Source organism: Mytilus galloprovincialis, chromosome 9, assembly GCF_965363235.1.
Source record: "Mytilus galloprovincialis chromosome 9, xbMytGall1.hap1.1, whole genome shotgun sequence".
NCBI lineage: Eukaryota > Metazoa > Mollusca > Bivalvia > Mytilida > Mytilidae > Mytilus > Mytilus galloprovincialis.
The window spans coordinates 70536151-70558668 of NC_134846.1; the positions used below are offsets into that span (position 1 = coordinate 70536151).

Consider the following 22518-nt stretch of genomic DNA (forward strand, 5'->3'; position numbering starts at 1 on the left):
AAACCAAAAATAAACAACTACACAAAACAAAACATAGAAAAAAATACTGGGCAAAACTAACCCCGCCCAAAACCAGAGATTTTATCCAGTGCTCCGAAAGGATAAGAACAGCTTGCATCACTTGATTACAAACCCATATTTGACCAATTTGTAAAATTGTAGAACAGTATTGTGCGTTTATAATTTTCAATAATAAATATTGTTTAAACTAGACTGATAGTGTTTCGATATTTAGTTTGTGTTGACTTTTCCACAGTTTCTATCTTCTCGAATGAGGGAATTGCATTTGTATTAAAAAAAAAATGAAAAAAAATATATAAGTTATGCTCAGTGGCGTAGTTTCGGACTTAATATAATATAAATAAATAAAGTCACTTTTTAATAAAAAAAAATTAGCAACTTGCTGCGCATAAATGATGCATATAATAGGTCATTAAATCAACATTTCATAAGTAAGTTAACGATTGATATACTGCATCTATTTCATACTTTTTTTATTTATGTGAAACACTATCTTACTGCAAAGAAATGATACAAAGTTTTCATCTTAGATTTGAGTCAACTTGTACAATGAAAACATTGTAACATTTCTCTTCAGTAAGCTGGTTTTGCAAAACTAGAAATTGCAAAAGCAAGAAGATTAAAGAATAAATGTTTGATGAACGTTATATTAATAAAACCAATACTTGCATGGTTCATCAGCCCTTACCTAAAGTAACATGTATGGACAAAGGAAAATAACTCTATTTTACCAATACTTTATATAACAAAAACGTGACTGCGAAATCAGACAATTAGCACATCAGCTCACCAAATTCATTTACGAATTCATTCAAAATGCCGGAAAAACGGACATTCAAGCAAACTCTGCAGATGAAAAGAAGTTACATGGGGTATGTTTATATGCATGAAGATTATTCTAAACAGAAGTTTATAATTGTAATGTTCGTTGCTGTAATTTCAAGCTAAATCTTCAGTTGATTACAATAAAGATGCATGTAGATACATGTATACATGTTCCAGACCATATGAGTATTTGGACCGTACGCGTACGGTCCAGCTGACCATACATGATTTGAGATCATATGGGTTAATCTTTAAACAATCATTTATCAAAATCTTTATTTTTAGTTATACAAATTGTTATTATTACAAATAGATGGATGAAGTAAATAAGTGAACAATTGACATTAAATATTTGTTTAATTGTATATCTGAATCCTATTTTGTTACTCTGGCCCAAGGTGACACTAGTCTTGCTACCACAAGGAACGTCATATTTTTTTTTTTTACATTAACAAGTTTTGTTCATGCATGTTCCTTTGCATATGCATTTTTTTGTAAAGTTCCTAAATATTCTATATCAATTGTCCTCCAATATTATGTTTACTTCCGATAACTTCAATTTCAATGAGCATACTGGGCTGCAATTGATGAATTACTGACATGCTAAATACAGGAGTTAAAATATTAAGTTTTTATTTCAATTACTATTGAACTTTTTATATTAGTTTGAGATATAAGTTATGTTTATCTGTTATATACATTTGTATCTAATAAACTTGAACAACTTCTTAATATTAGTCAGACGGTACGCGTACGGTCCGACCGTATACGTATTTTGAAAAAGTACGCATACGGTCCAGACCGTACGCGTACGGTCCAAATACTCATACGGTCTGGAACATACACACTATATTTATAGCTCCTCAATTATTCAAGTAGTTATACTAAGATTTTTTGGTTGAGCGTTACTGGTGAAGGTAAATTCAGAAACACACTTTCGAACGGCGCGAAATCTATAAAGTACTATTTATATAACTCTACAAATTATGTCAATAGAATAACCACAGTGGTATACTTTTTTAAAGAGGAGAAACGGGCAAAAAGTTTGGAAAAAATGTGTCAATTTAATCAGTTACAATCTGAATGAAGCATTTTTCAATAATCTTATAAAAATGTTAGATATGATATGCTTTGTTTCTCTTGTTTCGAATTGTATTTGTTGGTCTTTTATAGAAAATCAAATACCAGCTGGTATAATTGATTTTTTTTTTAAACAACAAAATATCTAAGGAACCCTAGGTTTTCTGCTTAGACGCCAATAAGCGGTCTTCGTGCATGTTTTAATAACAGGAAACACTAAACATTATATGATATGAATTGCGTGCTTTTTATTTGCCATTTATTCTAGTACGACACGTAATGTATAGGATTTAAAAAATATCAAGAATGGGGGCAGGCCAGAATTTAGGAGTATTGGATTTTTGAAGATTTTGACGCTATAAGTAATTCCATCTCGTCATTGTGTTTTTTTTTTTTTCAAGAAATCACTATCACAGAGCCCAAGGCATGTCAATCTATACACTATAGCTACTTTCCGGGCATCGTCCTTTCACACAACTGTCATACTGATTAGAAATGACTCATTAGAACAATAACCTTAAACTTTTTAGACGGGACGAATAGTCAATTCACCTCTCCTATATGAAGAGGGATAACTCTAAAATGTCTTTTTACTTGTTAAAATTACCGTTTAGCAGTCCTATAATTTGGATAACTTCGGAAACCAATCAAACTATTATTTGTAAAAATTGATTCAGAAATGACATCCAACATATTAATACTATGATCAATATGAATAAAATTCGTTATGACATAACAAAGGTAACTCGTTTAAAAATAATATGTTACTCTTCCCCTTGGACTATTTTACTATAAGTATAATACTAGTCTTAGTCTCCATTGAGTCCTTCAAAAACTAATGATACAAATATAAAAAATACAAACAAATAGATACATAATACAGTCTCCGTGTTGAAGGCCGTACATAGACCTATAATGGTTTACTTTTATAAATTGTTATTTGGATGGAGAGTTGTCTCATAATTGGCACTCATACCACATCTTCCTATATCTATTAAATATTGAATTGGCACATACAGCTTTATATGCATTCAATAGAAAAAAATATACATTAGATCAAGGATTTGTATACTATACAAATCCTTGATTAGATACAGGTATCTCTATTCTATAAAGTTAAAAGGAAAACTTCTGTGTGCAACATGATCTGCCGCCGCCACCTTGTCTTTTGGGGCACCTGTTATACTCCCGTAGGGGTTCGTGTTTCTCTGTCTTTTACATGTGTGAGTGGTTTTCGTTGTCTAATTTGTATACGAATATAGTCCCTAGTGTAAACAGTGTATAACTTGCAATTTTTTTTAAAACACTTTCCTTATTCATTTCTTTATATTTCATGCATGAAATATTAAGTAAAGGAATGCAATTACATGTTAAAAAATGTGGGTGCTGAATCTGATGTTAAGAAATTGGTCAAAAACTAGGATGTCCGAACTGTCAAACTGAATTTTATACCCCCTCAACATAGAATTGTCCGTATTTTGAGTTAAAGCTGGTAGTCTTTTCTATAATTTTGATATCATTTGTCCCAATAGTGATACACTACTGGTACACTGTAAAGAATTTTTTTTTTTATTGAATTTAAGTTGTCTATAAGAAATTCACTACGAAATGACTGTGTTTTCGGGCTTTGAAATATTTTCTTTTAGTTCCTTCTTTTACATTAATAATTCTTTCATTTAAAGAATGAGGTCATTCACCTTTACATAATTCAAAAGGTAAACAGGTTCACGATTGCTTTTCTTTTCCAAAAAGAGAAACGTTAATTTTAGAAAAGTTCAAAAGGTTATCAGGTTCACGATTGCTTTTCTTTTTAAAAAAGAAACGTCAGTAGACTGGTTTCCGATTTATTTTCGTCTTCTTATGTATTCTTCACTACATCAGGAACAGTTGACTTGTTTACAAAACGAAAATTGTGCTGTGGTGTCTTTGTCCGTAACGTTTATCTTGCAGAAATGGTCATTAATTAGCAACTGAATTTGTTTTTGTATCTCTTCAAAATGCCGGAAAAACAGACTTTCAAACAAACTCTTCAAATGAAAAGAAACTACATGGGGTAAGTGATACATGTATCATACATGTGACTTACATAATATCATACATAAGTTATGGATTTGATCTATAATTTTGAAATTCTACATCTTGTAATAATGAAATGATATTTTTACTTGTTGATGTTTTTGTGGGAATATCTAATTGTTTCAATGAAATACATACCCTTTCTCTTCTGAAACATAATTTACCTTTAGCCTGAGACTACAGTAAACTATAACAGTAATAGTTATAGTAGTCTCAGCTTTAGCTAATCCCGGCTGACCCCGCCGCTTGAACTTTTGATGCATACAACAATCACTTTTCCATTGTGGAATCAGATATTTTGTTTTATGATGTCAAAATTTTACGGGAACCTGTGTGATATCCAGTAATGGCAGACAAATAGCGATAAGTTGTATCTGAGGCAGGCATTACCTTAGTCCAAATAATTATGACATCTGGCAAGGCTATTTTAATTTTTTTCTGGGATGCCTTTCTTTATTATTCAAACATATTTTAATTTCAAAACCGAAATACCATAACGTTTCCGATTTTTTGTTGTTGTTAGGGATTTTAGTTGTGACATTATTTAAGTTATGACGTCATATTCAATGTAAACAAAGAAAGAATCCGGGTCCGTTCGCACCCATTCACGTTCGCACCCACTCATGTTAGCCCCCTTTCACTTTCGCACCCTACATTTTCGCACCCAAAGTCCGTTCGCACCCTACATGTTCGCGCCCAATTTTAATTGGTTTTGTGTTTAATAACTATAGCTTTGTAATCAAGTTTTGGCAAGTGTATTTTATATTTGTTGTCATTGTCTCAAAATAAAGTGAGACAGCATTTTTTTTTTGTGTTGAATAAATCTTAATCATGTTTTTAATAGTGTATTGTTAAAAAAAAATCATTTCTAAATAAAGTGGGATTCTGTCAACGTTTTATTTTGTGTTGAATAACTCTTAATCATGTTAACTTTTGGTTAGTGTATTGCTATAACTTTGTTTCATTGACTTGTTTCAAAATAAATTGAGATTCTGACTACGTTTTTTTGTGTGTGTTGAATGATTTTTATCATGTTTTGGTTATAATAGAGTATTGCTATATTTTATTGTTTCAGATCAAAGGGACCAAGCTGTTAAAAACAATTACCTTTTGTGCTTTTCATTTAAAATCTTGAATGTTTTACTTACACCAAAGCAATTTATAACAAGAATCATGATTTTCCAATTATTCAACCGGAATTTGAATTAAAATTGGGCGCGAACGTGTAGAGTGCGAACGGACCTTGGGTACGAACGTGCGAGGTGCGAACGTGTAGGGTGCGAAAGTGTATTGGGCGCGAACGAACCTGATACCACAAAGAAACGCTATATCATCAGGTAATGTTATTTCATATCAAGGAATTATTAAAAATGAAATAGGTATTGCATTCCTTCGTTCATGTTTAGTATACTAGACTGCAGACTTGGGAACAGGTAATTGTAATTGTAATCGTTAATCAGCTGTAATTGATTACAATTTTTCAAGTAATCAGTGTAATCATTAATCAGCCAAAAATCTGATTACATGTAATTTAATTTAATCAATGACTTTTCAAAATACCCTGTAATCATGATTACTTTTTGATTACATTCTGGTTACAATGAAAAAAAATCTAAAATTGTGTTTTTGGTCATTAAATGAACCTCTTTGTTCATATTTGATAAATTTTTAACATACTAAAATGGTTTGGTTACTTTAAGCTTTTCTACTTCAGTTAAAAATATAAACTGTTACAGTATTGAAAAGTCATCATTAGCCTAAGCAGAGAAATATAATACAATTATATAACGTGACGGTACCCAAATTGCACCTATTTTGACAGTTTTTTCACCTACTTTTTTTTATGATCAAGTAAAATATGTCCATACTGTGTTTATTTTGTAGCCCTATCCTTCTTCATTGTATAGATACACTAATTTGATTTTTAATTCATATTGAGTCCATAAAAAATGGGTTTGAATCAACCTCCAAACTATCCAGGATTCTGTAATGAGGAGTACCCAAATTGCATCCATGCTTAAGTTCACATCGGCAAAAGTCTAATAACCGAGCTTTTGTTTAATTTCTTCAAATATTTTGAACAATTGGACATAAGTCCATGCTTACTCGTCATATTTTACAAAATGGATGCTTATAATATATTGTTTTTGTTAATTTTAAAAAGATGACGTTTTGATGACGTCATACGGTGATGTTTTCGAACATTTTGCTTTTTCAGTAAACAGTCCATCGGTTGATAAATACTGTGAACGTTTTGTGTATATTTAAATATGTTTACCTATGTTGAAAGACGTGCATAGTATCAAATAAAAAAAAATACAAATTGTTTAGTCTCTAGGAAATGTTGTAAGATTTCCGTTGCTATTTTTTCTAAATAGGTGCAATTTGGGTACTTGGTGCAATTTGGGTACCCTTACGTTACATTTTATCTTGGTAAAAGATATTGTACATACATGTATATTTATCGTTTTATAATGATCTTCATATTAATATTTGATAATAACTGTTATATAGTCAAGTAATACTTTTCTTTAACCCTGAATTATAATCTTTTGTTAATTTTTTATATATGATAAAAGATAAATCAGACATCAAATTTATCTAATTAGCACAAACTAAATTAAAAGTTGGACAAATATGTTGTTTAAACTTTTTTTTGTATTTGGACTGGACGTGTAAAATGCAATGGTTTTAGTACTTTAATACATATTGTTTACAATTTGATTAAACATTTCTATTAAAATGTAACATAGTTTTAACTGGTACAAATGTAACTTTATTTCATCCATATTTAAACTTCCATAAACTGCAACTTGGAATACATATAAATTATTAAAGAGGTCAGAAGACAAACAAAAAAACTCTTGATTATGATTTATCTTTATTAAATTTAATTCAAAATAATTTAGAGAACATTGGTGATAAAGTGTAATGTATATATATGTAGTGAAATTTGGTGTTTATTTAAATAGATGACGTTTAATTTGAAGTTATCATTTTATAATTGAACCAAATAAAATACGTTCTCAAAAATGCTATAGTTATATTAAACGTTTATTCATCCACATCATTCAAAATATTTTTGTTTTTAAATTCATTGTAATCAGATGTAATCATGATTACTTTGCCAATGTAATCATTAATTTAATCAGATACTTTCAGAAATGATTTAATCATTAATTTAATTTAATCGTTCAAATGACAAAGTAATTGTAATTTAATCAATTACATTGAAAGTAATCGGACCCATCTCTGCTAGACTGATAAATATACCTATATATTTTACTCAAAGTTTCATGCAAACAAGACTGGAAAAAGGAAGTAGATTTCTGCACAGATGTGAGAATTAAAAAAAGTGACCAAAAAAAAGTTTACGATTTTGAGTTCATTAGTATAATGAAAAGTTCAGGATATTTTCCAGATTTAAAAAAAAAATAATTTTGTATTGATTTTTCTCTGTAATAGGGGACTTCGTCCCCTTATTATTAATCCTCCATAAATATAGAAATATACTGTACATGTTTATGAGGGTAGTAATACCCTTTACCGTCAGGCATCAAACGGTCATGTTCCGCTACCATCAGTATCAAATTGGTTAAAACTTTACCTTAATTCATCAAAATATGCTTATCATGCCCTGGTATGGTGGATGGTGGGAACGCTTTATAGGAATTACAAAAACTTGTTTGAGGAAAACATTAGGCAGATCTTACGTTACCATGGATACACTTCTAACAATTCTGACAGAAATAGAAGCCATTATTAATGATAGACCATTGACCTACGTATCACTGGATATTGAAGACGAGGAGCCGTTAACTCCGTCACACTTACTGTACGGAAGAAGAATAACTTTAACGCCGTATCCACAACCGAATATTGAGTACATTGCAGTGAATAGTAAAAAACAAGAATTGCATAAACATTTGAATAAACAGTTGAGTTTAATGGAGCATTTTTGGAACCGGATATAACGACGCTAAGAGAGTTTCATCGCCAAACAGGAAACAATTTACAAACTATTCAAGTTGGAGATGTAGTTCAAGTCCAAGATGATAAATTACCGAAAAACCGATGGAACATTGCCGTTGTTGATAAATTGATCACCGGAAACGATGGTTTTACACGAGCAGCTATAATACGAACTAGAGCAGGACGTACTTCACTTCCTATAGTAAAACTGTACCCACTCGAAATCCAAACAAACATTAACAATTTAGATGATAAAAATGATGATACATCGAATTCAACAGAGAGATTGACAAGAGTTCTACCAAAACGAGAGGCATCTGTCGGAGCTCGAGAGAACATCAAGAAATGGACTACCCAAAAGTGATAGACTTCGTTAAAAGTGAAAATTTAATAAGTGAATTATTTGAATTTGTTTTAGAAAGACAATTAATTATTTAGTTTTCAGTAATATCTATTCGATTGACATTTAAAGTGATTAATAATTTTATATTTAACTTTTGCAGGCCCCGAGAATGTCAGGAATTTAGCGCGAATATTTACTATTAACGTTGCTACTTGACTTATGTATTTATGACGTTATTTATATAGCAATGGCTAGACGTTAGAATAAACATGATCTATACACAACGCATTTTATCTACTTTACACAACAGGGTCACCTATGATTTTCATGGAAGTGCAGTTGTCTGGAAAGTATGTTTGCACTTCAACCCTATTAAAAACATATATCAATGTGTAACCTTAAATTGTTCACTTCAGGCATTCTAGAATTATGCCCCTTTACAAATGAAAAAATACTGATTTTTTTGTTTCCAATCTCTCACTTTAGATTGTCTTATTACCACAAAATACAGATCTAATTTGAATTTTGGTGCTGTCACTCCATTCCTTCTAAGAGTTATGCCCCTTTAAAAATGGAAAATAGGAATCTAAAAATACCAAAGATGTAATTGTTAAAAAAAAAAAAATTGAAATTGGAGTTATCTTTCTTTGTCCATTATTGTATTTGAATCAACTACAATTATGGACAAAGGAAGATAACTCCAATTTTAAAAATTAATTTATTCTTTGTCCATTATTGTATTTGAATCAACTACAATTATGGACAAAGGAAGATAACTCCAATTTTAAAAATTAATTTAAGCCAACTACAATTATCATGATTATGGACAGAGGAAGATAACTCCAATTTTGAAAATAAATTTTAACAATTACATGTACATCAACTTCAACCAATGCTTTAGACAATGCAATGTTCACTGAAAAAATTTAAACAAATCTCAATCCTTTTGTGCTTATAAGCACTTTGATTAATTAAGTCTCCCAAACAAAGTTTGGAGACTTATTGGTTTTGCTCAGTTCTTATTATTATGGCACCCTCAACGGAGTTGGGGTGACATATTGTTATTGTTCGTTTCTTTTTTTCTTATTATTATATTTATTCTTCCACACATTTTTGTCCATACTATTTCTCAGAATTGGCTTGACCAATATTGATGGAACTATACCATAATGTAGACCACCACATTCTATAGTGCAGTGGGGTATGGCACCATCAAGATGGCTGCCGTTGCCATGGAAACGAAACAAATGTGAAAAATTTCTGTTTTTTGTTTTGGTGAACTGTTTGAATATGCTTACACTCAGAATCATCATATTTCGATACAATGTAGGTGCCCACTATATACAGGTGTTGGATGATTTTGGCACTCATTGGACCTACTATGTTGCCATGGAAACTATACCAAAAATTTCAAAAATATCAAAATGCTCCATACTTCATGAAACTTCACAGTAACGATGAGCAACTTGGAAGATGTGGCATTTGGCGTTGGAATTTCCAAAATATCTGTAGTTACCACGGAAACAATGCAAAAAGGTCAAAACTTTGAATTTTCACAGAACATTCCAGAACATCAATGTTAAATTTACTCTAGTGACATTAAATGGTATATATGATTATGGAGGGAAAAAATTGCAGCGGGGGGTTGACTTTGGAATATTCAAAATGGCCGCCGTTACCATGGGAACAGCAAAATTATGAAAAACTTCAAAATGCTTTAAATTTAATGAAACTTATAACAAATTTTGCCCAGATTATGTAAACTTAACTTTTGAGTTTCGAATTTTCAAAATGGACACCGTTGCCATGGAAACAGTAAAAATTTTCTAAATGGCTGCCGCTGGCCTGGCAATGGGGAAAGGGTGCCATCCGCTATTGCTTGCAATGGCAAATCTAGTTTCTTATTATTATGTCACCCGATCGACAATGTCGGGTGACATATTGCTTTTCCTCTGTTTCTTTTTCTGTATTATTATTATTATGTCACCCGATCGACAATGTCGGGTGACATATTGCTTTTCCTCTGTTTCTTTTTCTGTATTATTATTATTATTATTATACTTCCACCTATTTAATCCGGCAGGTTTTTTGGAGTGAAATGGAACCAATCTTAATGATAGTTCACTATAAGGTGGAACAAAAAATTTCGGGGTGCAGGTGGGTCTAAGACCATAAAAAATGGCTGCCGTTTCCATGGAAACAGAATAATAGTGAAAAATTCCAGTTTTTGGTTTTGGTGAATAATTTGGAGATTCTTAAACTCTGAATCATCATATTTTGATACAATGTAGGTGCCAGCCATATACTGGTTTTGGATGATTTTGGCAATCATTGGAACTACTATGTTGCCATGGAAACTGCACCAAAAATTTCAAAAATATCAAAATGCTCCAAATTTTTTGAAACTTCATGGTAACGATGAGCAACATTGGTAGATGTGGAATTTGGCGTTGAAATTTCCAAAATGTCTGCCGTTACCATGGAAACAGAGCATAAGTGTCAAAATGCTCTAAAAACTTCAGGGTTTGGTGAATAATTTTGATATGCTTGAACTTGAAATCAACAAATTTTTACACAATATAGTTATTCACTATATACAGGTTTTGAATGATTATGACAATCATTGGAACTACTCTGTTACCATGGATACAGGATCAAATATTTCAAAAATTTCAAAATGCTCCAAAATTGATGAAACTTAATATTATTGTTGACTGCCCAGTCTGGATGAGACTTTTGACTTTGGAATTTCCAAAATGGCCACCGTTGCCATGGAAACTGCAAAAAAGTCAAAATTTCTCAAAATGCTTTGAACTTAATGAAACTTGATATTATTGTTAACTGGCAAGTACAGATGAGACTTTTGACTTTGCAATTTTCAAAATGGCTGCCATTGCCATGGAAACAGCAGAAATGTGATTTTTTTTAAAATGCTCTGAATGTACTGAAAATTTACAGAAATATGTATTGCAATGAATCTATGTGCATTCACTGTTAAACCATTTTGAAATGGCTGCCAGTTAGTGGCAATAGGGGAAGGGTGACATCCGCTATTGCTTGCAATGGCAAATCTAGTTATTATTATACTTCCACCTATTTAATCCGGCAGGTTTTTTGGAGTGAAATGGAACCAATCTTAATGATAGTTCACTATAAGGTGGAACAAAAAATTTCGGGGTGCAGGTGGGTCTAAGACCATAAAAAATGGCTGCCGTTTCCATGGAAACAGAATAATAGTGAAAAATTCCAGTTTTTGGTTTTGGTGAATAATTTGGAGATTCTTAAACTCTGAATCATCATATTTTGATACAATGTAGGTGCCAGCCATATACTGGTTTTGGATGATTTTGGCAATCATTGGAACTACTATGTTGCCATGGAAACTGCACCAAAAATTTCAAAAATATCAAAATGCTCCAAATTTTTTGAAACTTCATGGTAACGATGAGCAACATTGGTAGATGTGGAATTTGGCGTTGAAATTTCCAAAATGTCTGCCGTTACCATGGAAACAGAGCATAAGTGTCAAAATGCTCTAAAAACTTCAGGGTTTGGTGAATAATTTTGATATGCTTGAACTTGAAATCAACAAATTTTTACACAATATAGTTATTCACTATATACAGGTTTTGAATGATTATGACAATCATTGGAACTACTCTGTTACCATGGATACAGGATCAAATATTTCAAAAATTTCAAAATGCTCCAAAATTGATGAAACTTAATATTATTGTTGACTGCCCAGTCTGGATGAGACTTTTGACTTTGGAATTTCCAAAATGGCCACCGTTGCCATGGAAACTGCAAAAAAGTCAAAATTTCTCAAAATGCTTTGAACTTAATGAAACTTGATATTATTGTTAACTGGCAAGTACAGATGAGACTTTTGACTTTGCAATTTTCAAAATGGCTGCCATTGCCATGGAAACAGCAGAAATGTGATTTTTTTTAAAATGCTCTGAATGTACTGAAAATTTACAGAAATATGTATTGCAATGAATCTATGTGCATTCACTGTTAAACCATTTTGAAATGGCTGCCAGTTAGTGGCAATAGGGGAAGGGTGACATCCGCTATTGCTTGCAATGGCAAATCTAGTTATTATTATACTTCCACCTATTTAATCCGGCAGGTTTTTTGGAGTGAAATGGAACCAATCTTAATGATAGTTCACTATAAGGTGGAACAAAAAATTTCGGGGTGCAGGTGGGTCTAAGACCATAAAAAATGGCTGCCGTTTCCATGGAAACAGAATAATAGTGAAAAATTCCAGTTTTTGGTTTTGGTGAATAATTTGGAGATTCTTAAACTCTGAATCATCATATTTTGATACAATGTAGGTGCCAGCCATATACTGGTTTTGGATGATTTTGGCAATCATTGGAACTACTATGTTGCCATGGAAACTGCACCAAAAATTTCAAAAATATCAAAATGCTCCAAATTTTTTGAAACTTCATGGTAACGATGAGCAACATTGGTAGATGTGGAATTTGGCGTTGAAATTTCCAAAATGTCTGCCGTTACCATGGAAACAGAGCATAAGTGTCAAAATGCTCTAAAAACTTCAGGGTTTGGTGAATAATTTTGATATGCTTGAACTTGAAATCAACAAATTTTTACACAATATAGTTATTCACTATATACAGGTTTTGAATGATTATGACAATCATTGGAACTACTCTGTTACCATGGATACAGGATCAAATATTTCAAAAATTTCAAAATGCTCCAAAATTGATGAAACTTAATATTATTGTTGACTGCCCAGTCTGGATGAGACTTTTGACTTTGGAATTTCCAAAATGGCCACCGTTGCCATGGAAACTGCAAAAAAGTCAAAATTTCTCAAAATGCTTTGAACTTAATGAAACTTGATATTATTGTTAACTGGCAAGTACAGATGAGACTTTTGACTTTGCAATTTTCAAAATGGCTGCCATTGCCATGGAAACAGCAGAAATGTGATTTTTTTTAAAATGCTCTGAATGTACTGAAAATTTACAGAAATATGTATTGCAATGAATCTATGTGCATTCACTGTTAAACCATTTTGAAATGGCTGCCAGTTAGTGGCAATAGGGGAAGGGTGACATCCGCTATTGCTTGCAATGGCAAATCTAGTTATGGCACCCTCAACGGAGTTGGGGTGACATATTGTTATTGTTCGTTTCTTTTTTTTCTTATTATGTCACCCGATCGACAATGTCGGGTGACATATTGCTTTTCCTCCGTTTCTTTTTTTTATTATTATGTCACCCGATCGACAATGTCGGGTGACATATTGCTTTTCCTCTGTTTCTTTTTCTGTATTATTATGGCACCCTCAACGGAGTTGGGGTGACGTATTGTTATTCTACGTTTCTTTTTTTTCTTATTATTATTTTTCTTGCAACACATTTTGTCCAGGCGATTTCTCCAAATCTAAAGTACCAAAGTTGATGGAACTTTACTATATTAAGGACCCCCATGTGCAGAGTTGCAGGAAACATGGAATGGTTCAAGATGTCTGCCGTTACCATGGAAACGGAACAAATGTGAAAAAATCCAGTTTTTGTTTTTGGTGAACTGTTTGGATATGCTTTACCTCAGAATCATTATATTTTAATACAATGGAGATGCCCACTATATACAGGTGTTGGGTGATTTTGACACTCATTGGACCTACTATGTTGCCATGGAAACTACACCAAAAATTTCAAAAATATAAAAATGCTCAAAACTTAATGAAACTTCACAGTGACGATGAGCAACATTGGAAGATGTGGCATTTGGAGTTGGAATTTCCAAAATATCTGTTGTTACCATAGAAACAACGCAAAAAGGTCAAAACTTTGAATTTTCACAGAACATTCCAGAACATCAATTCTAACTCTTTCGTTATAAGATCCAACTGGATGAAACTTTATGAAAATGTTCTCTAGTATGCTAAGATGTCAAGACAATATATGGATAGTTCAAAATGGCCGCCGTTGTCATGGAAACTGGGGCCAAGTTTTGCATTGACCCTATGGAAAAATGCATAAAATCAGCATTTTTTCAGAGAGTAGTGCACCAAAGTCAATGAAACTGAATTGATATATAACATGACATGTGGCAATGAGATGTACGCTTTTAGAATTTTGGAATTATCTACTGTAACCATGGTTGCAGCACAAATGTTCAAAATTTCCAAAAAAAATTAAGTGCTGCAAACTGGATGAAACTTTACAGGAATATTGACTGACATGTGCGGAGTTGCATTTTGAAGTTGGAATTTCCAAAATGGCCGCCGTAACCATGGAAACAGCAAAATTGTCCAAAATTTCAAAATGCTTCAAACTTAATGAAATTTTGCAAAAATGATAACTTACAAGGGTAGATGCCTTCTTTGACTTTGGAATTTCCAAAAATGGCTGCCGCTCGCCTGGCAATGGGGGGACGAGGGTGCCATCCGTTATTGCTAGCAATTACAAATCTAGTTATTATGTCACCCGATCGACAATGTCGGGTGACATATTGCTTTTCCTCTGTTTCTTTTTCTGTATTATTATTATTATTATTATACTTCCACCTATTTAATCCGGCAGGTTTTTTGGAGTGAAATGGAACCAATCTTAATGATAGTTCACTATAAGGTGGAACAAAAAATTTCGGGGTGCAGGTGGGTCTAAGACCATAAAAAATGGCTGCCGTTTCCATGGAAACAGAATAATAGTGAAAAATTCCAGTTTTTGGTTTTGGTGAATAATTTGGAGATTCTTAAACTCTGAATCATCATATTTTGATACAATGTAGGTGCCAGCCATATACTGGTTTTGGATGATTTTGGCAATCATTGGAACTACTATGTTGCCATGGAAACTGCACCAAAAATTTCAAAAATATCAAAATGCTCCAAATTTTTTGAAACTTCATGGTAACGATGAGCAACATTGGTAGATGTGGAATTTGGCGTTGAAATTTCCAAAATGTCTGCCGTTACCATGGAAACAGAGCATAAGTGTCAAAATGCTCTAAAAACTTCAGGGTTTGGTGAATAATTTTGATATGCTTGAACTTGAAATCAACAAATTTTTACACAATATAGTTATTCACTATATACAGGTTTTGAATGATTATGACAATCATTGGAACTACTCTGTTACCATGGATACAGGATCAAATATTTCAAAAATTTCAAAATGCTCCAAAATTGATGAAACTTAATATTATTGTTGACTGCCCAGTCTGGATGAGACTTTTGACTTTGGAATTTCCAAAATGGCCACCGTTGCCATGGAAACTGCAAAAAAGTCAAAATTTCTCAAAATGCTTTGAACTTAATGAAACTTGATATTATTGTTAACTGGCAAGTACAGATGAGACTTTTGACTTTGCAATTTTCAAAATGGCTGCCATTGCCATGGAAACAGCAGAAATGTGATTTTTTTTAAAATGCTCTGAATGTACTGAAAATTTACAGAAATATGTATTGCAATGAATCTATGTGCATTCACTGTTAAACCATTTTGAAATGGCTGCCAGTTAGTGGCAATAGGGGAAGGGTGACATCCGCTATTGCTTGCAATGGCAAATCTAGTTATTATTATTATTATACTTCCACCTATTTTGTCCGGCAGGTTTTTTGGAGTGAAATGGAACCAATCTTAATGATAGTTCACTATAAGGTGGAACACAAAATTTCGAGATGCAGGTGGGTCTAAGACCATTAAAAATGGCTGCCGTTACCATGGAAACGGAACAATTGTGAAAAATTCCAGTTTTTGGTTTTGGTGAATAATTTGGAGATACTTAAACTCAGAATCATCATATTTTTATACACTGTAGGTGCCGGCCATATACTTGTTTTGGATGATTTTGGCAATCATTGGAACTACTATGTTGCCATGGATACTACACCAAAAATTTCAAAAATATAGAAATGCTCCAAATTTTATAAAACTTCACAGTATCGATGAGCAACATTGGTAGAGGTGGAATTTGGCGTTTGAATTTCCAAAATGGCTGCCGTTACCATGGAAACAATGCAAAAATGGTCAAAATGGTCCAAAAACACCTAAAAGTGGCATTTACTTTCTTAAAAGGGTAGGTCAAATCCAATGAAACTCTGATGGTATGTTCCCTCCCATGTACCAATGTGGTATCTGCCAATAGAAATTTGGAATGGTCTGTGTAACCATAGAAACCAGCCAAAATGTCAAAAATTTCAAAAATTTCAAAATGCTCAAAAAGTTATGAAACTTAATATGATTGTTGACTGTCAAGTCTGCATGAGATTTTTGGAGTTGGAATTTCCAAAATGGCCACTGTTGCCATGGAAACTGCAGAAATGTTAAATATTTTCAAAATGCTCCAAACTTAATCAAACTTAATATTATTGTCAACTGGCATGTATAAATAAGACTTTTGACTTTGGAATTTTCAAAATGGCTGCCGTTGCCATGGAAACAGCAGAAATGTGAAACTTTTGACAATGCTCTTATTGTACCCAAAATTTACAGAAAGATATATCACAATTCATAGATTTGCATTCACTGTTAAGTTGTTTTGAAATGGCTACAGCTTAGTGGCAATGGGGGGAAGGGTGACATCCGCTATTGCTTGCAATGGCAATTCTAGTTATTATTATTATTCTTCCACCTAATTTTGTCCCGCAGTTTTTTTGGAGCCAATGGAACCAATGTTAATGAGAGTTAACTATAATAAGGAACACAAAATTTCGGGTTGCAGTAGGTCTTAAGAACATAAAAATGGCTGCCGTTACCATGGAAACGGAACAAATGTGAAAAAATCCAGTTTTTGGTTTTGGTGAATTTTTTGGATATACTTAAACTCAGAATCATTATATTTTGATACAATGTAGGTGCCGGCCATATACTGGTTTTGGATGATTTTGGCAATCATTGGAACTACTATGTTGTCATGGAAACTACACCAAAAATTTCAAAAATATGAAAATACTCCAACTTTTTTGAAACTTTAGCATAACGATGAGCAACTTTGGTAGATGTGGAATTTGGCGTTGGAATTTCCAAAATGTCTGCCGTTACCATGGAAACAATGCAAAACAGGTCAAAATGCTCCAAAAACTTCAGGGTTTGGTGAATAATTTTGGTATGCCTTAATTTAGAATCATCTAATTTTCATACAATATAGTTTTCAACTATATACAGGTTTTTAATGATTTTGACAATCATTGGAACTACAATGTTACCATGGATACAGCAGCAAAAATTTCAAAAAATTAAAAATGCTTTAAACTTAATGAAACTTCACAATAATGTTAACTGTCATGTGTTGAAGCTGAATTTGAAGTTGGAATTTCCAAAATGGCTGCCGTTGCCATGGAAACATCAAAAATTTCAAAATTTTTAAAATTCTTCAAATGTTCTGGAAATTTGTAGAAAGAGGAATTACCATGCATATATGTAACATCACTGTTTAAAATTGTTGAAATGGCTGCCACTTAGTGGCAATGGGGGTAAGGGTGACATCCGCTATTGCTTGCAATGGCAAATCTAGTTATTATGTCACCCGATCGACAATGTCGGGTGACATATTGCTTTTCTTATGTTTCTTTGTTATGGCACCCTCAACGGAGTTGGGGTGACATATTGTTATTCTACGTTTCTTTTTTTTCTTATTATTATTATTTTTCTTCTTGCAACAAATTTTGTCCAGGTGATTTCTCTAAATCCAATGGACCAATGTTGATGGAACTCTACTATAGTAAGGACCCCCAGGTGCAGAGTTGCAGGAAGCATGGAATGGTTCAAGATGGCTACCGTTTCCATGGAAACAGAACAAATGTGAAAAAATCCATTTTTTTTTTTGGTGAACTGTTTGGATATGCTTTATCTCAGAATCATTATATTTTAATACAATGTAGGTGCCCAGTATATACAGGTGTTGGATGATTTTGGTGATCATTGGAACTACTATGTTGCCATGGAAACTACACCAAAAATTTCGAAATTCTCAAAATGCTCCAAACTTCAGGAAACTTAACAGTAACGATGAGCAACATTGGAAGATGTGGAATTTGGCGTTGGAATTTCCAAAATATCTGTTGTTACCTTGGAAACAATGCAAAAAGGTCAAAACTTTGAATTTTCACAGAACATTCCAGAACATCAATGTTAAATTTATTCTAGAGACATTAAATGGTATATGATTATGGAGGGCTAAAAATGCAGCAGGGGTTTGACTTTGGAATATTCAAAATGGCCGCCGTTACCATGGAAACAGCAAAAATATGAAAAACTTCAAAATGCTTCAAAATTAAGGAAACTTATAACAAATGTTGCCTAGCTTATGTAGACTTGACTTTTGAGTTTAGAATTTTCTAAATGGCCGCCGCTCACCTGGCAATAGGGGAAGGGTGCCATCCGTTATTGCTAGCAATTACAAATCTAGTTATTATTATTATTCTTCCACCTTTTTTTGTCCGACAGGTTTTTTGGAGTGAAATGGAACCAATCTTAATGATAATTCACTATAAGGAGGAACACAAAATTTCGGGTTGCAGTAGGGTCTAAGACCATAAAAAATGGCTGCCGTTTCCATGGAAACAGAACAATTGTAAAAAATTCCACTTTTTGGTTTTGTGAATAATTTAGAGATGCTTAAACTCAGAATCATCATATTTTATCACAATGTAGGTGCCAGCCATATATTGGTTTTGGATGATATTGGCAATCATTGGAACCACTATGTTGCCATGGAAACTACCCCAAAAATTCAAAAATTTCAAAATGCTCCAAATTTTTTGAAACTTCATAGTAACGATGAGCAACTTTGGTAGATGTGGCATTTGGCGTTGGAATTTCCAAAATGTCTGCCGTTTCCATGGAAACAATGCAAAAAGGTCAAAATGCTCCAAAAACTACCGGGTTTGGTGAATAACTTTGGTATGCTTGAACTTAAAATCATCAAATTTTTATGCAATATAGTTGTCCACTATATACAGGTTTTGAATGATTTTGACAATCATTGGAACTACTCTGTTACCATGGATACAGGATCAAATATTTTAAAAATTTCAAAATGCTCCAAAATTGATGAAACTTAATATGATTGTTGACTGGCAAGTCTGGATGAGATTTTTGAAGTTGGAATTTCCAAAATGGCCACCGTTGCCATGGAAACTAAAAAAGTCAAAAATTCTCAAAATGCTTTGAACTTAATGAAACTTGATATTATTGTTAACTGGCAAGTAAAGATGACACTTTTGACTTTGAAATTTTCAAAATGGCTGCCGTTGCCATGGAAACAGCAGAAATGTGAAATTTGTTAAAATGCTCTCAATATACTGAAAATTTACAAAAAGATGAATAGCCATACATATTTGTGCATTTACTGTTAAACAAGTTTGAAATGGCTGCCTCTTAGTGGCAATAGGGGGAAGGGTGACATCCGCTATTGCTTGCAATGGCAATTCTAGTTATGGCACCCTCAACGGAGTTGGGGTGACATATTGTTATTGTTCGTTTCTTTTTTTTCTTATTATTTTTATTATTTTTATTCTTCCACACTTTTTGTCCAAGACAGTTCTCGGAAATGGATGGACCAATCTTGATGAAACTATGCTATAATGTTGTCCACCATGTGAAGTTGTGCACCTGACTTTGGAATGTGCAAGATGGCTGCGGTTACCATGGAAACTAAAAAAATGTAAAAGAAAATCAAAATTCTAACTCTTTCGTTATAAGAGCCAACCTTATGAAACTTTGTGCAAATGTTGGTGGTGGGGCCCCGAGGTACCAACAATACTTAGAAGTTCCGTAATGGCTGCCATTGCCATGGAAACAGGAGAAATGTTTAACATAGAACATTCCAGAACATCAATGTTAAATTTATTCTAGAGACATTTTATGTTAAATGATGGTATATAATTATGGTGAGAACAAATTGCAGCAGCAGGTTGACTTTGGAATTTTCAAAATGGCCGCTGTTACCATGGAAACAGCAAAAATACGAAAAACTTCAAAATGCTTCAAATTTATTGAAATTTATAACAAATGTTGCTTAGCTAATGTAGACTTGACTTTTGAGTTTGGAATTTCCAAAATAGCCGCCGTTACCATGGAAATTTCAAAAATTTCAAAATGCTCCAAAATTGATGAATTTTTACGCCAATGTGAATAGACATCTGTAAATGCGGTCTTTGACATCGGAATTTTTAAAATGGCTGCCGCTCACCTGGCAATAGGGGAAGGGTGCCATCCGCTATTGCTTGCAATCGCAAATCTAGTTATGTCACCCGATCGACAATGTCGGGTGACATATTGCTTTTCCTCTGTTTCTTTTTCTGTATTATTATTATTATTATTATTATACTTCCACCTATTTTGTCCGGCAGGTTTTTTGGAGTGAAATGGAACCAATCTTAATGATAGTTCACTATAAGGTGGAACACAAAATTTCGAGATGCAGGTGGGTCTAAGACCATTAAAAATGGCTGCCGTTACCATGGAAACGGAACAATTGTGAAAAATTCCAGTTTTTGGTTTTGGTGAATAATTTGGAGATACTTAAACTCAGAATCATCATATTTTTATACACTGTAGGTGCCGGCCATATACTTGTTTTGGATGATTTTGGCAATCATTGGAACTACTATGTTGCCATGGATACTACACCAAAAATTTCAAAAATATAGAAATGCTCCAAATTTTATAAAACTTCACAGTATCGATGAGCAACATTGGTAGAGGTGGAATTTGGCGTTTGAATTTCCAAAATGGCTGCCGTTACCATGGAAACAATGCAAAAATGGTCAAAATGGTCCAAAAACACCTAAAAGTGGCATTTACTTTCTTAAAAGGGTAGGTCAAATCCAATGAAACTCTGATGGTATGTTCCCTCCCATGTACCAATGTGGTATCTGCCAATAGAAATTTGGAATGGTCTGTGTAACCATAGAAACCAGCCAAAATGTCAAAAATTTCAAAAATTTCAAAATGCTCAAAAAGTTATGAAACTTAATATGATTGTTGACTGTCAAGTCTGCATGAGATTTTTGGAGTTGGAATTTCCAAAATGGCCACTGTTGCCATGGAAACTGCAGAAATGTTAAATATTTTCAAAATGCTCCAAACTTAATCAAACTTAATATTATTGTCAACTGGCATGTATAAATAAGACTTTTGACTTTGGAATTTTCAAAATGGCTGCCGTTGCCATGGAAACAGCAGAAATGTGAAACTTTTGACAATGCTCTTATTGTACCCAAAATTTACAGAAAGATATATCACAATTCATAGATTTGCATTCACTGTTAAGTTGTTTTGAAATGGCTACAGCTTAGTGGCAATGGGGGGAAGGGTGACATCCGCTATTGCTTGCAATGGCAATTCTAGTTTTTCTTATTTTTATTCTTCCACACTTTTTGTCCAAGACAGTTCTCGGAATTGGATGGACCAATCTTGATGGAACTATGCTATAATGTTGTCCACCATGTGAAGTTGTGCACCTGACTTTGGAATGTGCAAGATGGCCGCGGTTACCATGGAAACTCAAAAAATGTAAAAAAAAATCAAAATTCTAACTCTTTCGTTATAAGAGCCAACCTTATGAAACCTTTTGCAAATGTTGGTGGTGGGGCCCCGAGGTACCAACAATACTTAGAAATTCCGAAATGGCTGCCATTGCCATGGAAACAGGCGAAATGTTTAACAAAGAACATTCCAGAACATCAATGTTAAATTTATTCCAGAGACATTTTATGTTAAATGATGGTATATAATTATAGTGAGAACAAATTGCAGCAGCAGGTTTACTTTGGAATTTTCAAAATGGCCGCCGTTACCATGGAAACAGCAAAAATACGAAAAACTTCAAAATGCTTCAAATTTATTGAAACTTATAACAAATGTTGCTTAGCTAATGTAGTCTTGACTTTTGAGTTTGGAATTTCCAAAATGGCCGCCGTTACCATGGCTACCGCTCACCTGGCAATAGGGAAAGGGTGCCATCCGCTATTGCTTGCAATCGCAAATCTAGTTATTATGTCACCCGATCGACAAAGTCGGGTGACATATTGCTTTTCCTCTGTTTCTTTTTCCCTATTATTATTATTATTATTATTATTATGGCACCCTCAACGGAGTTGGGGTGACATATTGTTATTCTACGTTTCTTTTTTTTCTTTTTATGGCACCCTCAACGGAGTTGGGGTGACATCTTGTTATTCTACGTTTCTTTTTTTTCTTTTT

At 33.1% G+C, this 22518-nt stretch overlaps 1 protein-coding gene across 3 annotated transcripts in view; it reads left to right on the plus strand.

Annotated features, from left to right (window-relative positions):
* The first annotated feature begins 822 nt into the window (after positions 1–822).
* Positions 823–22518, plus strand: part of LOC143045802 (5-phosphohydroxy-L-lysine phospho-lyase-like) — a 148214-nt gene continuing 126518 nt past the window's right edge. For 2 of the 3 annotated variants that reach the window (XM_076218572.1, XM_076218571.1), the window contains exon 1: positions 3727–3979. In XM_076218572.1, the coding sequence (XP_076074687.1) occupies positions 3924–3979 (56 nt within the window). In that variant the 5' untranslated portion in view covers positions 3727–3923. Of the gene's footprint in view, positions 894–3726; positions 3980–22518 lie in introns of those variants that run through there. The other variant, XM_076218574.1, reaches the window with a different exon arrangement.